This window comes from Coregonus lavaretus, assembly GCF_964263955.1.
Source record: "Coregonus lavaretus genome assembly, chromosome: 8".
In the NCBI taxonomy this organism is placed as follows: Eukaryota; Metazoa; Chordata; class Actinopteri; order Salmoniformes; family Salmonidae; genus Coregonus; species Coregonus lavaretus.
The window spans coordinates 59,363,743-59,377,460 of NC_139995.1; the positions used below are offsets into that span (position 1 = coordinate 59,363,743).

Sequence of the window (13,718 nt, forward strand, 5' to 3'; positions counted from 1 at the left end):
TATATATATATATATCCTGCAATTCTACACATTTGCCATGAGGCAGAGAGAAAACGTTGCAGTTTTAAAGATTCAATTACAGCATTTATGTAAAAAGTATTGAGTTGAAAAATGAAAAAATTGGTAGAGTACTGCAGTGGATACCAATATCCCTCAGAGCTTCCCAGGCCCATGTTGCCCAGGGTTAAGAACATACATTGTAGATTAATAATATTACACCCTCTAAACTTATTCCACGGATCCCTTGTCCAAAATGCATTTAATCTGTTAGTAATATTCATTTAAAAAAATATATAACATAAAGGTAACAAAATGTACAGTACCAGTCAAAAGTTTGGACACCTACTCATTCAAGGGTTTTTCTTTATTTTTACATTGTAGAATAATAGTAAAGACATCAAAACTATGAAATAACACATAGAATCATGTAGTAACCAAAGAAAGTGTTCAACAAATCAAATTATATTTTATATTTGACATTCTTCAAATAGCCACCCTTTGCCTTGATGACAGCTTTGCACACTACTTCTTAATGTGTTTGAGCCAATCAGTTGTGTTGTGACAAGGTAGGGTTGGTATACAGAAGATAGCCCTATTTGGTAAAAGACCAAGTCCATATTATGGCAAGAACAGCTCAAATAAGCAAAGAGAAACGACAGTCCATCATTACTTTAAGACATGAAGTCAGTCAATACGGAACATTTCAATAACTTTGAAAGTTTCTTCAAGTGCAGTCGCAAAAACCATCAGGCGCTATGATGAAACTGGCTCTCATGAGGACCGCCACAGGAATGGAAGACCCAGAGTTACCTCTGCTGCAGAGGATAAGTTCATTAGAGTTACCAGCTTCAGAAATTGCAGCCCAAATAAATGCATCACAGAGTTCAAGTAACAGACACATCTCAACATCAACTGTTCAGAGGGGACTGCGTGAATCAGGCCTTGATGGTTGAATTGCTGCAAAGAAACCACTACTAAAGGACACCAATAAGAAGAAGAGACTTGCTTGGGCCAAGAAACACGAGCAATGGACATTAGACCGGTGGAAACGTGTCCTTTGGTCTGGAGTCCAAATTGGAGATTTTTGGTTACAACCACCGTGTCTTTGTGAGATGCGGTGTGGGTGAACGGATGATCTCCACATGTGTATTTCCCACCGTAAAGCACGGAGGAGGAGGTGTTATGGGGTGGGGGTGCTTTGCTGGTGACTTAACCAGCATGGCTACCACAGCATTCTGCAGCGATACGCCATCCCATCTGGTTTGGGCTTAGTGGGACTATCATTTGTTTTTCAACAGGACAATGACCCAACACCCCTCCAGGCTGTGTAAGGGCTATTTTACCAAGAAGGAGAGTGATGGAGTGCTGCATCAGATGACCTGGCCTCCACAATCCCCCGACCTCAACCCAATTGAGATGGTTTGGGATGAGTCAGACCGCAGAGTGAAGGAAAAGCAGCCAACAAGTGCTCAGCATATGTGGGAACTCCTTCAAGACTGTTGGAAAAGCATTCCAGGTGAAGCTGGTTGAGAGAATGCCAAGAGTGTGCAAAGCTGTCATCAAGGCAAAGGGTGGCTATTTGAAGAATCTCAAATATAAAATATATTTTGATTTGTTGAACACTTTTTTTGGTTACTACATGATTCCATATGTGTTATTTCATAGTTTTGATGTCTTCACTATTATTCTACAATGTAGAAAATATAACAAATAAAGAAAAACCTTTGAATGAGTAGGTGTGTCCAAACTTTTGACTGGTACTGTGTGTCCTGAAGTATTGACCCCTGCAATAAAGCTCCAGGGGGTTTAACCCATTGTGTACCTTTCTGGATGGTGCGGACCTCCTGCACGTCCTCCTGCAGCTGGATGCTGGCCTGGCGCACCACACCGCTGTTCTGGCCCATCTCAGCCGCCAGGAAGGGGCACTTGGAGGCCCCCGAGGCCTGGCCAGAGGGGGGCATGGGGTGGGGGTGGACCTGAGGCAGCTTGGTGGTGGTGCCCCCATTGGCTCCTAAAGGACAGAAGATACTAGGGTTAGGAGACTTAAGATACAGATCTTTAAACCTACACAATACTATATGAATAGGGTCAGGGTTTTTTTTTCCTAATGATGGGAGCCGGTTGGAAAAACATAGCCCTAGAGATTTTTCCGACCAGGGAAACCTTGGGGCCATAATTCATATGTTAACCTAACAAACCATTACAGTCTATGACCAGATCACTTACTCTTCTCGGCTGATGTCTGGGCGGAAGTCACGGTGTCACCAGATCACTTACCCTTCTCGGCTGATGTCTGGGCGGAAGCCACGGTGTCACCAGATCACTTACCCTTCTCGGCTGATGTCTGGGCGGAAGCCACGGTGTCAGCAGATCACTTACCCTTCTCGGCTGATGTCTGGGCGGAAGCCACGGTGTCACCAGATCACTTACCCTTCTCGGCTGATGTCTGGGCGGAAGCCACGGTGTCACCAGATCACTTACCCTTCTCGGCTGATGTCTGGGCGGAAGCCACGGTGTCACCAGATCACTTACCCTTCTCGGCTGATGTCTGGGCGGAAGCCACGGTGTCACCAGATCACTTACCCTTCTCGGCTGATGTCTGGGCAGAAGCCACGGTGTCCTCAGCCTTCTGGAAGCTAGCTGAGGAGGAGCAGAGGGAACGGGCCAGAGGCTTAGAGGCCAGGTCCATCATCACAGGACATTTCTGGGCATAGACCACCAGGGACGTCCGGGCCTGCTGGAGGAAAGCCTGGGGCACGCGGGACAGGAACGGGCAGCGGCGAATTATAGTCTCCATCCTTCCAACGACTGTTCAGGCCTGAGGAAAACAAACGAGGAGTTTAGGACAACGTCTTTCCTTATCTCGAGTCAGACATTTTATGGGTGCACATGCCTTCACGTGTCTGTGTCTTTCTATCATGTGTTTGATACGAGTCTTGTCCCGTGTAGCTCAGTTGGTAGAGCATGGCGTTTGCAACGCCAGGGTTGTGGGTTCGATTCCCACGTGGGGGCCAGTATGAAAATGTATGCACTCACTAACTGTAAGTCGCTCTGGATAAGAGCGTCTGCTAAAATGACTAAAATGTAAAATGTCTTGTCCTTAAAACAATTTCCCAAGTTGGAACCAACAATAAAAAGTTATACTATCCTCTACTCTGAGTGAGAAGGAAAACATTGTAATGTGTTATGGACGGCTATGCATTCCATTTCTTATCTGAAGCACATAGGTCATAGGTCATGCTATGCCAAAACGGGCTGTGGAATAGGAATATGCCAGATCCATAGGAAACTAATGGAACAGATGTGATATTTTTTTTTTAAACTGTTTTTGTTATTATGGAGTATTGTGTGTAGATTCATGAGGGGGGGACAATTTAATCCATTTTAGAATAAGGCTGTAACGTAACAACATTTGGAAAAAGTCAAGGGGTCTGAATACTTTCCGAATGCACTGTATGTAAAAGGATCAAAGGGGATTGGATGCACGTTGTAAAGACACGCCCCTCAAGATTAGAGTGGAACTGAGAGAGAACGTTCTCCACCGAGTTTATAAAACGGTAAAAAGCGCAGCAGGGTAGCGATGTTTTAAATACAACGTCAACAAAATGGAGGTTGCGGTTACTCCCGTCCCCGTTGCAGAACGCAGCCTTTTGACAGCATGCACTACGGTTGATTTAATCCACACTAGTCCCCTCGTTTGGTCATTGGCATTCAGGCTGTGACAACGAAAAGGCAGCAGACAGACAGACAGTATGTTTTAGCAGGAAGTTCGGTGACCTGATGTGTGTAACTGAAAATCATTTTGTAAAAAAGATTGTGAACCCAAAAGTGTAAGTTTGATTCTAGATTAAACAATAAATATAAAAAATAGTTTGGGTAGAGTGTAGGGGCAGATTAAGGTAATATTTTCTTCAGGAGATTTTATTAGCTATTTAAATTATTTAGTCTGATCAGTGGAATAATTCTCATTCTTACCAATGGACTATAATCTAGGGTAAATACTGAGCTTGTCAGCAACAACTACTGTATTATTCCACTTCTTCCCAGTTCTGCATAATCACATTTGAAATCTGATATGCCTACTTCTGTCTTTGAAAAATTAAATATATGAGGCTATGCATTTTTTTTGCAGCCATTCATGGACAGTTTTGAATGTCATGCAAATAAGCATTGGATATTAAATGCTCCAGGAATCAAAAATAAAATTTGACATTTTAGTATTGTGCACATGCTAGACAGATGGTAGGGGGACTCACAACTCATCAATGCATCATATTGTGTCTATGTCGAGTATGATGATGGCAAGGAATAACTAGCCTTGGTTTCTCCACTGACTGCCTCGCCTGGTTCACCAACTACTTCTCAGATGGAGTTCAACGTGTCAAATCGGAGGGCCTGTTGTCTGGACCTCTGGCAGTCTATGGGGGTGCCACAGGGTTCAATTCTCGGGCCGACTCCATTCTCCGTGTATATCAATGATGTCGCTCTTGCTGCTGGTGACTCTCAGATCCACCTCTACGCAGACGACGCCATTTTGTATACATCTGGCCCTTCATTGGACACTGTGTTAACAAACCTCCAAACGAGCTTCGATGCCATACAACACTCCTTCCGTTGCCTCCAACTGCATCTCCAATCCAAAGTTAAATCTAGAATCAGCTTCCTATTTCGCAACAAAGCCTCCTTCACTCATGCTGCCAAACATGCCCTCGTAAAACTGACTATCCTACCGATCCTTGACTTCGGCAATGTCATTTACAAAATAGCTTCCAACACTCTACTCAGCAAATTGGATGTAGTCTATCACAGTGCCATCCGTTTTGTCTCCAAAGCCCCATATACTACCCACCATTGTGACCTGTACGCTCTCGTTGGCTGGCCCTCACTACATATTCGTCGCCAAACCCACTGGCTCCAGGTCATCTATAAATCACTTTTAGGCAAATCCCGCCTTATCTTAGCTCATTGGTCACCATAGCAACACCCACCCATAGTATGCGTTCCAGCAGGTATATCTCACTGGTCATCCCCAAAGCCAACACCTCCTTTGGCCGCCATTCCTTCCAGTTCTCTGCTGCCAATGACTGGAACGAACAGCAAAAATCTCTGAAGCTGGAGACACTTATATCCCTCACTAACTTTAAGCATCAGTTGTCAGAGCACCTTACCGATCACTGCACCTGTACACAGCCCATCTGATATTAGCCCACCCAACTACCTCATCCCCATATTGTTATTTACATTGTTATTTATTTTGCTCATTTGCACCCCAGTATCTCTATTTGCACATCATCTTCTGCACATCTATCACTCCAGTGTTAATACTAAATTATAATTGTAATTATTTTGCACTATGGCCTATTTATTGCCTTACCTCCATAACTTGCTACATTTGCACACACTGTATATAGATTTTCTATTGTGTTATTGACTGTACGTTTTGTTTATTCCATATGTAACTCTGTGTTGTTGTTGTTTTTAATCGCACTGCTTTGCTTTATCTTGGCCAGGTCGCAGTTGTAAATGAAAACTTGTTCTCAACTGGCTTACCTGGTTAAATAAAGGTGAAATAAATAAATAAATTTAAAGGATCTTCAACTAGCAGGCATAAACCACCTGAATATTCATTTGATTTTCTTGAAGGTTGGGGGATCTTGAGAAATTAATTGTTATAACAAGAAAATGTTCAAACACTCTCCTGGAGAGACATAGCTCTGGGTTGACCAACCCTCCTGGAGAGACATAGCTCTGGGTTGACCAACCCTCCTGGAGAGACATAGCTCTGGGTTGACCAACCCTCCTGGAGAGACATAGCTCTGGGTTGACCAACCCTCCTGGAGAGACATAGCTCTGGGTTGACCAACCCTCCTGGAGAGCAAGCAGGATTTTCTTCCCTCCCTATTTTAAAAAATAGATAGTTCACCCAAATGACAAAATATAAAATGTTTGTGTCCTTACTTTGAAAGCAGTCTATGGACAAGCAGACTGCAATCTATGATTTGGTTACCCTCTGGCATCCACCATTAATATTAACATTTCCTGTGCAGAGCCTTGGTGTAGTGGTAACACTCCCAGGCAAATGTTGCACAACTTTCCACCTGAGAACAGCGACCATTCATTCCCTGCTTCCAACCTTCCCACTGTTTCTAGCATTTACCCGTCTCCCCCTCTTATTTCATTACTGTCCGAAGAAAGTTTCAAACCACCTAAAAAAAAAAGTACAAAATATTTGCATACCCAAAAAAACTAAAAGTAACAAAGTCGTCGAATTTTACATTTTATGTCATTTAGCAGACGCTCTTATCCAGAGCGACTTACAGTTAGTGAGTGCATACATTTTTCATACTGGCCCCCCGTGGGAAACGAACCCACAACCCTGGTGTTGCAAGCGCCATGCTCTACCAACTGAGCTACACGGGGACATGAGTGTTCATTTAATGTTCAAAGTATCCTGAATACACCTCATTTCTCACCCTGGTCATTGGCCTAAGCAATGTCAAAATACATAGAATTGCAGGAAATGAGCTTTAAAACAGTAAGATCTTCCTGAGGAAGAACACCCAGTCCCCAGTCTAGAGATTGTGCCAGGGGGCAATGAAATTCACATAACAAATCCCACTCCAAACTTTCTTCAAAACTTGGCAGCCGTGATACAAATATTTTACAAACTAGCTACATTCCTGTGTAATCCGAGGAGCCAAATCAAGTCACGCAAACCGAAAATACCGTCAATCGTGCGTCAATAATTCAACCCCCCCCCAGTCATAATCTTTTTAAATCATGAAAATGTATCCACTCCATATGGATACCAAGTTTCATAGCTATACCGACTGTTTTAGTAACTACTTACATTTCAATGTCATCGTTACCCAATGAATACCGCTAGCTAGATCTTCATTTAGCCAAGCGGCTAGAAAATGCCCCGGTTTGCCCCCACTAGCATGCCGGTATCTGGCTAACCCAAGACCGAGGAACTGAGGACGAAAAGGAGGCTATATCTCGTTTTACTTACCTCGATATGCTTCGGATCACCCTCTCACAAACTACGTAAAAAAAAAGCTAGCTTGGCTTGGAAAAGATCTCAGCGCTGTTTCGGTGTAAATATAAAACTCTAATAGTTGATATAACTACTGTTTCGTTATCCTGCACTGAGGACGAACGAAAGGACAAGGCTACTGCAACCGGTTTATAAAACCGAACGGGAATTCAACTATCGCGAGAGGAGGCGTGTGTACGTCATAGCATCCGGACAGTCCCCCAGAGAATGTTCCATTATGTCAAAAGCAACATGTGATTCACATCCTCAGTCTTCTTTTGCAATATCCAATGAGTCTACGCTGTAGCTAAACATTTACATGTAAAACATATATTTTTTTTTTTTACAGGTAAACACAATTTTGACGTGTAAACATTTACGTGTAAATTCTACTTAAAACAAAATGTATGATGAGGAGCGTATCCACTGGTATCCACTTTTATTTGAAAACTGATCATTTCACAATTTGAAAAGCAAAATATATGTACTCTCAGTTCACAAATCTCCCGAAATGTAGTCTACCAGTACGCACTGTAAATGTCACACAAATCAAAGTGTGTCACATGCGCCAAATACAACGGGTGTAGACTTTACCTTGAAATGCTTGCTTACGATGCAGAGTAAAACAATTAAAATAATAGTTGTTCGTGTAATTGTTGACTTGGGGAAAAAAATATTTAAAGAGAATGGTCATATGTTGTATTTGTAGAACAATAACATTGTATTCACTTCACTACACACAGTCTGACCTTCCATCATGGGCCAAATGTGTTACTGAATGAAGATTGTGAAATGCTGAACCAAAGGACTTTGTTGTGGAGAGTGCTCCCTCTACTGTTAGTTCTGCAATAAAGCAACACAGCAACGCTGCATGATGTGTCCTTATTTGCGCTTGACCAACTACATTTAGGAGAAGGATATTCTGGATCATCTTCTGGTATCATAAACATTGAACCGCTGTAGTTTACAACAATTATAATTTCTAAAGTGGAAGTTGGGAGAGTTATATTTGAGTGTTTCAGTGAAACGTAAGTGAGGGAGGCCCCGCTCTCTCGCTTTCCCAGATGTTTAGTTAATTCCGATCTCCTTTGCATTATTGTAGCCTTTTTCTGTAGCCTGTCAACTATGTGTCTGTCTATCCCTGTTCTCTCCTCTCTGCACAGGCCATACAAACGCTTCACACCGCGTGGCTGCTGCCACTCTAATCTGGTGGTCCCTGCGCACACGACCCACGTGGAGTGTCCCCCAGGGCTCAGTTCTAGGCCCTCTCCTATTCTCTCTATACACCAAGTCACTTGGCTCTGTCATATCCTCACATGGTCTCTCCTATCATTGCTACGCAGATGACACACAATTCATTTTCTCCTTTCCCCCTTCTGATAACCAGGTGGCGAATCGCATCTCTGCATGTCTGGCAGACATATCAGTGTGGATGTCGGATCACCACCTCAAGCTGAACCTCGGCAAGACGGAGATGCTCTTCCTCCCGGGTAAGGACTGCCCGCTCCATGATCTCGCCATCACGGTTGACAACTACATTGTGTCCTCCTCCCAGAGTGCAAAGAACCTTGGCGTGACCCTGGACAACACCCTGTCGTTCTCCGATAACATCAAAGCGGTGACCCGATCCTGCAGGTTCATGCTCTACAACATTCGCAGAGTACGACCCTACCTCACACAGAACGCGGCACAGGTCCTAATCCAGGCACTTGTCATCTCCCGTCTGGATTACTGCAACTCGCTGTTGGCTGGGCTCCCTGCCTGTGCCATTAACCCCCTACAACTTATCCAGAACGCTGCAGCCCGTCTGGTGTTCAACCTTCCCAAGTTCTCTCACGTCACCCCGCTCCTCCGAACACTCCACTGGCTTCCAGTTTAGGCTCGCATCTGTTACAAGACCATGGTGCTTGCCTACGGAGCTGTGAGGGGAACGGCACCTCCTTACCTTCAGGCTCTGATCAGACCCTACACCCAAACGAGGGCACTACGTTCATCCACCTCTGGCCTGCTAGCCCCCCTACCTCTACGGAAGCACAGTTCCCGCTCAGCCCAGTCAAAGCTATTCGCTGCTCTGGCACCCCAATGGTGGAACAAGCTCCCCCACGACGCCAGGACAGCGGAGTCACTGACCACCTTCCGGAGACACTTGAATCCCCACCTCTTTAAGGAATAACTGGGATAGTGTAAAAGTAATCCTTCTTCCCCCACCCCCCCATAAAAAAAAATATATATATATATTCTCTGTAAATGGTAGCTTGCAGAGAACATGTGTGTTGAGGTTTAAGCATGTTTAAGTGCCCATGAAACAAGTACCAACCTAAGATACAGCTTCACCAATAGGAATTATGATTATTTAATAAAACTGGAGAAAAAAATACATACACTGAGGTTATAGGACTATTCAAGACACAGAAGTAGGTGCTTGCGTGCGTGCGTCACACGCGATATCGTATGCCGCGTTAAAACAACTGGGCAAGAAGGGATCAAGCTTTTGTCAAATTAAAGTCAGATTGGACTTCTCGTAGCAGGTTAGGATAATTAACGTAGCAGGTTGGGATAATTAGGTTAAGGTTAGGAAATTAGCTAAAATGCCCCCAAAATCAACTTTTGACGTTAATTTGACAGCAGGTACGAGCTCCGCAAAGACTCAAACTTTAATTTATGTTCAATGTTCAACTCAGACTCGCAACGCTTGTGGCAAGGACTACAGACTATCACAGACTATAAAGGCAAATCCAGCTGTGTGGTGCCCACCGAAGCCTCCCTCCCAGACGAGCGTAACACATTCCATGCTCGCTTTGACGCAGACAATACCGAGCCATCCAGGAAGACTCTTGCTGCTCCGGACTACCAGGTGCTTTCGCTCTCGGAGGCTGATGTGAGGAAAAGTCTCAAAAGAGTGAATACGCCAGCCCAGATGGCATCCCTGGCCGCGTCCTCAGAGTGTGTGCTGACCTGCTGGCGGGCGTCTTCAACATGTCCCTGTCCCAGGCTGTAGACCCCACCTGCTTTAAAGAGACCACCATCGTCCCAGTGCCCAAGAAAACAAGGTGACATGCCCAAATGACTATCGCCCTGTCGCACTCACCCGTTATCATGAAGTGCTTTGAGAGGCTGGTCATGACCCACATCAAGGCCAGCATACCAGGCACACTGGACCCACTCCAATCTGCCAACCACTCCAACAGATCCACGGTGTGAGGTCAGGGCTTTGTGATGGCCACTCCAATACCTTGACTTTGTTGTCCTTAAGCCATTTTGCCGCAACTTTGGAAGTATGCTTGGGGTCATTGTCCATTTGGAAGACCATTTTTTTTTGGACTGATTTCTTTTCATTTTCCCATGATGTCAAGCAAAGAGACACTGAGTTTGAAGGTAGGCCTTGAAATACATCCATAGGTACACCTCCAATTGACTGAAATGATGTAAATTATTAGCCTATCAGAAGCTTTAAAGCCATGACATCATTTTCTGGAATTTAGGCACAGTCAACTTAGTGTATGTAAACTTCTGACCCACTGGAATTGTGATACAGTGAATTATAAGTGAAATAATCTGTCTGTAAACAATTGTTGGAAAAATTACTTGTGTCTTGCACAAAGTAGATGACCTAACCGACTTGCCAAAACTATAGTTTGTTAACAAGAAATTTGTGGAGTGGTTGAAAAAAAAAGTTTTAATGACTCCAACCTAAGTGTATGTAAGCTTCCGACTTCAACTGTATGAACTGTAACTCAGTAACATCTTTGAAATTGTTGCATGTTGCGTTTTATAGGTTTTTTTCTGTGACCTCAATGCGCAGTTTCTCCAGAGATACATCAGATCACGCCCGAACTGTGCGATGTAGTACGGAGTTGTAGTTTCCAACAGGCCCCAATATTCTACATAGTTTAGCACAGAAAACGTGGTAATTAACTACAATGACCATAATCCATTGCGCACCTACTTGTCAGGTCTGTGTGGTGGTGTCCCCTCCTCCCAGGCCGTTGCCATGGTGCAGGAGCAGATAGGGTCAAAGTAGTGGAATGGGGTAGTGGGTTTTTAATGAGTGTAGGGTTAGTTGGAAGGGTGTCTTTTTAAAAAATACAAATGTTCCTTTTTTCCCCTTTTGTATCACAAAGTATAATGGATGTAGCTCAGTTGGTAGAGCATGGCGTTTGCAACGCCAGGGTTGTGGGTTCATTTCCCACGGGGGACTAGTATGAAAAAAAAAAAAATGTATGCACTTACTAACTAAGTTGCTCTGGATAAGAGCGTCTGCTAAATGACTAAAATGTAAAATGTGTGGGAGAGAAGAGATGGAAGACTGATTGATAGGGCTAGAGAGCAGTTGCTTCGCGGGGTACATTATCTCTACCTGAAAATACATCATCTAAGTGATTGATAGTTGGCATTCATCAGTCATAAAAGTCTGCTTTATTTACGTTGAAGAACTACTAAAATAGTGATTTAGTCAGACAGCACAGGCAGCAGCTCTATAGAGATGAGATGAGGACTTGGAATGAAATAATAACGTCATCAAATAAAACAAATGTAATATACACAACAAATGAAATATTTTATTAAAGTAATGTGAATAACTGATGGTTAATAAGTGATCAGCAGTCATGGACAGTCACTACCATCATGGGACTTTTACTAATTGTTTTATTCTGTGTTAAAGCATTCAACCCACATAATGCAGAGTGCATTCAGAAAGTATTCATACCCGTTGACTTATTACCCATTTTGATGTGTTACCAACGTAATTCAAAATTGATGAAATATATATTTGTTCTCACTCATCTATAATTACAAAGTGAAAAACGTTTTTTAGCAAATTTAGCAAAAAATGAAATACCGAAATAAATGAAATGCAGAAATATCTAATTTCCATAAGTATTCAACCCCTGAGACAATACATGTTAGATTCACCTTTGGCAGCGATTACAGCTGTTAGTCTTTCTGGGTAAGTCTCTAAGCGCTTTGCACACCTGTATTGTACAATCAATTCCACATTTATTCTTTTTTAAAAACTCTGTCAAGTTGGTTGTTGATCATTGCTAGACAGCCATTTCCGAGTCTTGCCATAGATTTTGAAGCCAATTTAAGTCAAAAACGCTAACTAGGCCACTCAGGAAAATTCACTGTCTTCTTGGTAAGCAACTCCAGTGTAGATTTGGCCTTGTGTTTTTGGTTATTGTCCCTCTGAAAGATGAGTTCATCTCCCAGTGTCTGGTGGAAAGCAGACTGAACCAGGTTTTCCTCTGGGATTTTGCTTAGATCTATTCTGTTTCTTCTTATCCTAAAAAAACTCCCTAGTCCTTGAAGAGCATATCCATGTCTTAGGGATGCAGCTACAACGTGATGCAACTACAACCATGTTTGAAAATATGAAGAGTGGTACTCAGTGATGTGTTGTTGTGTTGGATTTACCCCCAACATAACGCTTTGTATTCAGGACATAAAGTTAATTTCTTTTGCAACATTTTTTGCAGTTTTACTTTAGTGCCTTATTGCAAACAGGATGCATGTTTTCTGTAGAGTCTTCCTTCTTTTCACTCTGTCATTTAGGTTAGTATTGTGGAGTAACTACAATGTTGTTGATCCATCCTCAGTTTTCTCCCATCACAACCATTAAACTCTGTAACTGTTTTAAAGTCACCATTGGCCTCATGGTGAAATCCCTGAGCGGTTTCCTTCCTCTCCGGTAACTGACTTAGTGTATTGATACACCATTCAAAGAGTAATTAATAACTTCACCATGCTCAAAGGGATATTCAATGTCGGCTTTTTTAAATGTTTACCCATCTACCAATAGGTGCCCTTCTTTGCGAGGTATTGGAAAACCTCCCTGGTCTTTGTGGTTGAATCTGTATTTGAAATTCACTTCTCGACTGAGGGACCTTACAGATAATTGTATGTGTGGGGTACAGAGATGAGGTAGTCGTTCAAAAATGATGTTAACCACTATTATTGGCCATGCAACTTATTATGTGACTTGTTTAGCAAATGTTTACTCCTGAACTCATTAAGGCTTGCCATAGCAAAGGGGTTGAATACTTATTGACTCAAGACATTTCAGCTTTTCCTTTTTAATTAATTAGATTTTTTTTCTAAAAACATCATTCCGCTTTGGCATTATGTGGTTTGTGACACAAATCCATTTTAAATTCAGGCTGTAAGAGAACAAAATGTGGAAAAAGTCAAGGGGTGTGAATGCTTTCTGAAGGCACTGTAATGTAAAAAATAAATACATCTAAATCTAAAACGGTGATTATTTTTTTTACAATCGAACTGAAACCAAACCGACCTCAAAAACCACTAATCGCTCAGCACTAGCAGACTCTTAATGATGAGGATATGGAACATAGACTATTCCCTGTTAGCTTGTGGGTTGCCTTTTAGATCACCCACTCTAAAGCTGTGGTTTGGAGCCACCCTGGCTGGTCATCATATTTATGGTTGATGTATGTAACCCTCACCCTTTCAGCTTTTACTCCTATCTCAGTGAAACCACAGCCCACAGACCTCTCTCTGTTCCTTGTGAGGCATAAATTAAAGACCTGCCCAAGATAAACTGTAATTAGTTGAAAAGATTCCTTGTCTCCTGGCTCTCAAATATTCAAGTCTTTTCTGATTAAGCGGTCAGTAGCGTTGGCCAACTGCACACTGTCCTGTCGTGCCTTGTGCAGGTAAATCA

At 42.8% G+C, this 13,718-nt stretch overlaps 1 protein-coding gene across 3 annotated transcripts in view; it reads right to left on the minus strand.

The window, feature by feature from the left end:
• The window catches only part of LOC311133815 (5-aminolevulinate synthase, non-specific, mitochondrial-like), a 21,853-nt gene extending 14,693 nt beyond the window's left edge, over positions 1-7,160 (minus strand). For 2 of the 3 annotated variants that reach the window (XR_014613637.1, XM_084167393.1), the window contains exons 1-3: positions 7,013-7,160; positions 2,584-2,818; positions 1,823-2,011 (exon numbers count right to left, since the gene is read on the minus strand). Coding sequence is in view for 2 of the 3 variants with exons in the window: in XM_084167393.1 (XP_084023519.1) it covers positions 1,823-2,011; positions 2,584-2,797 (403 nt within the window). In the remaining variant the exon portion in view is untranslated. Of the gene's footprint in view, positions 1-1,822; positions 2,012-2,379; positions 2,396-2,583; positions 2,819-7,012 lie in introns of all 3 variants that reach the window. The other variant, XM_084167394.1, reaches the window with a different exon arrangement.
• Between the last annotated feature and the right edge of the window lie 6,558 nt (positions 7,161-13,718).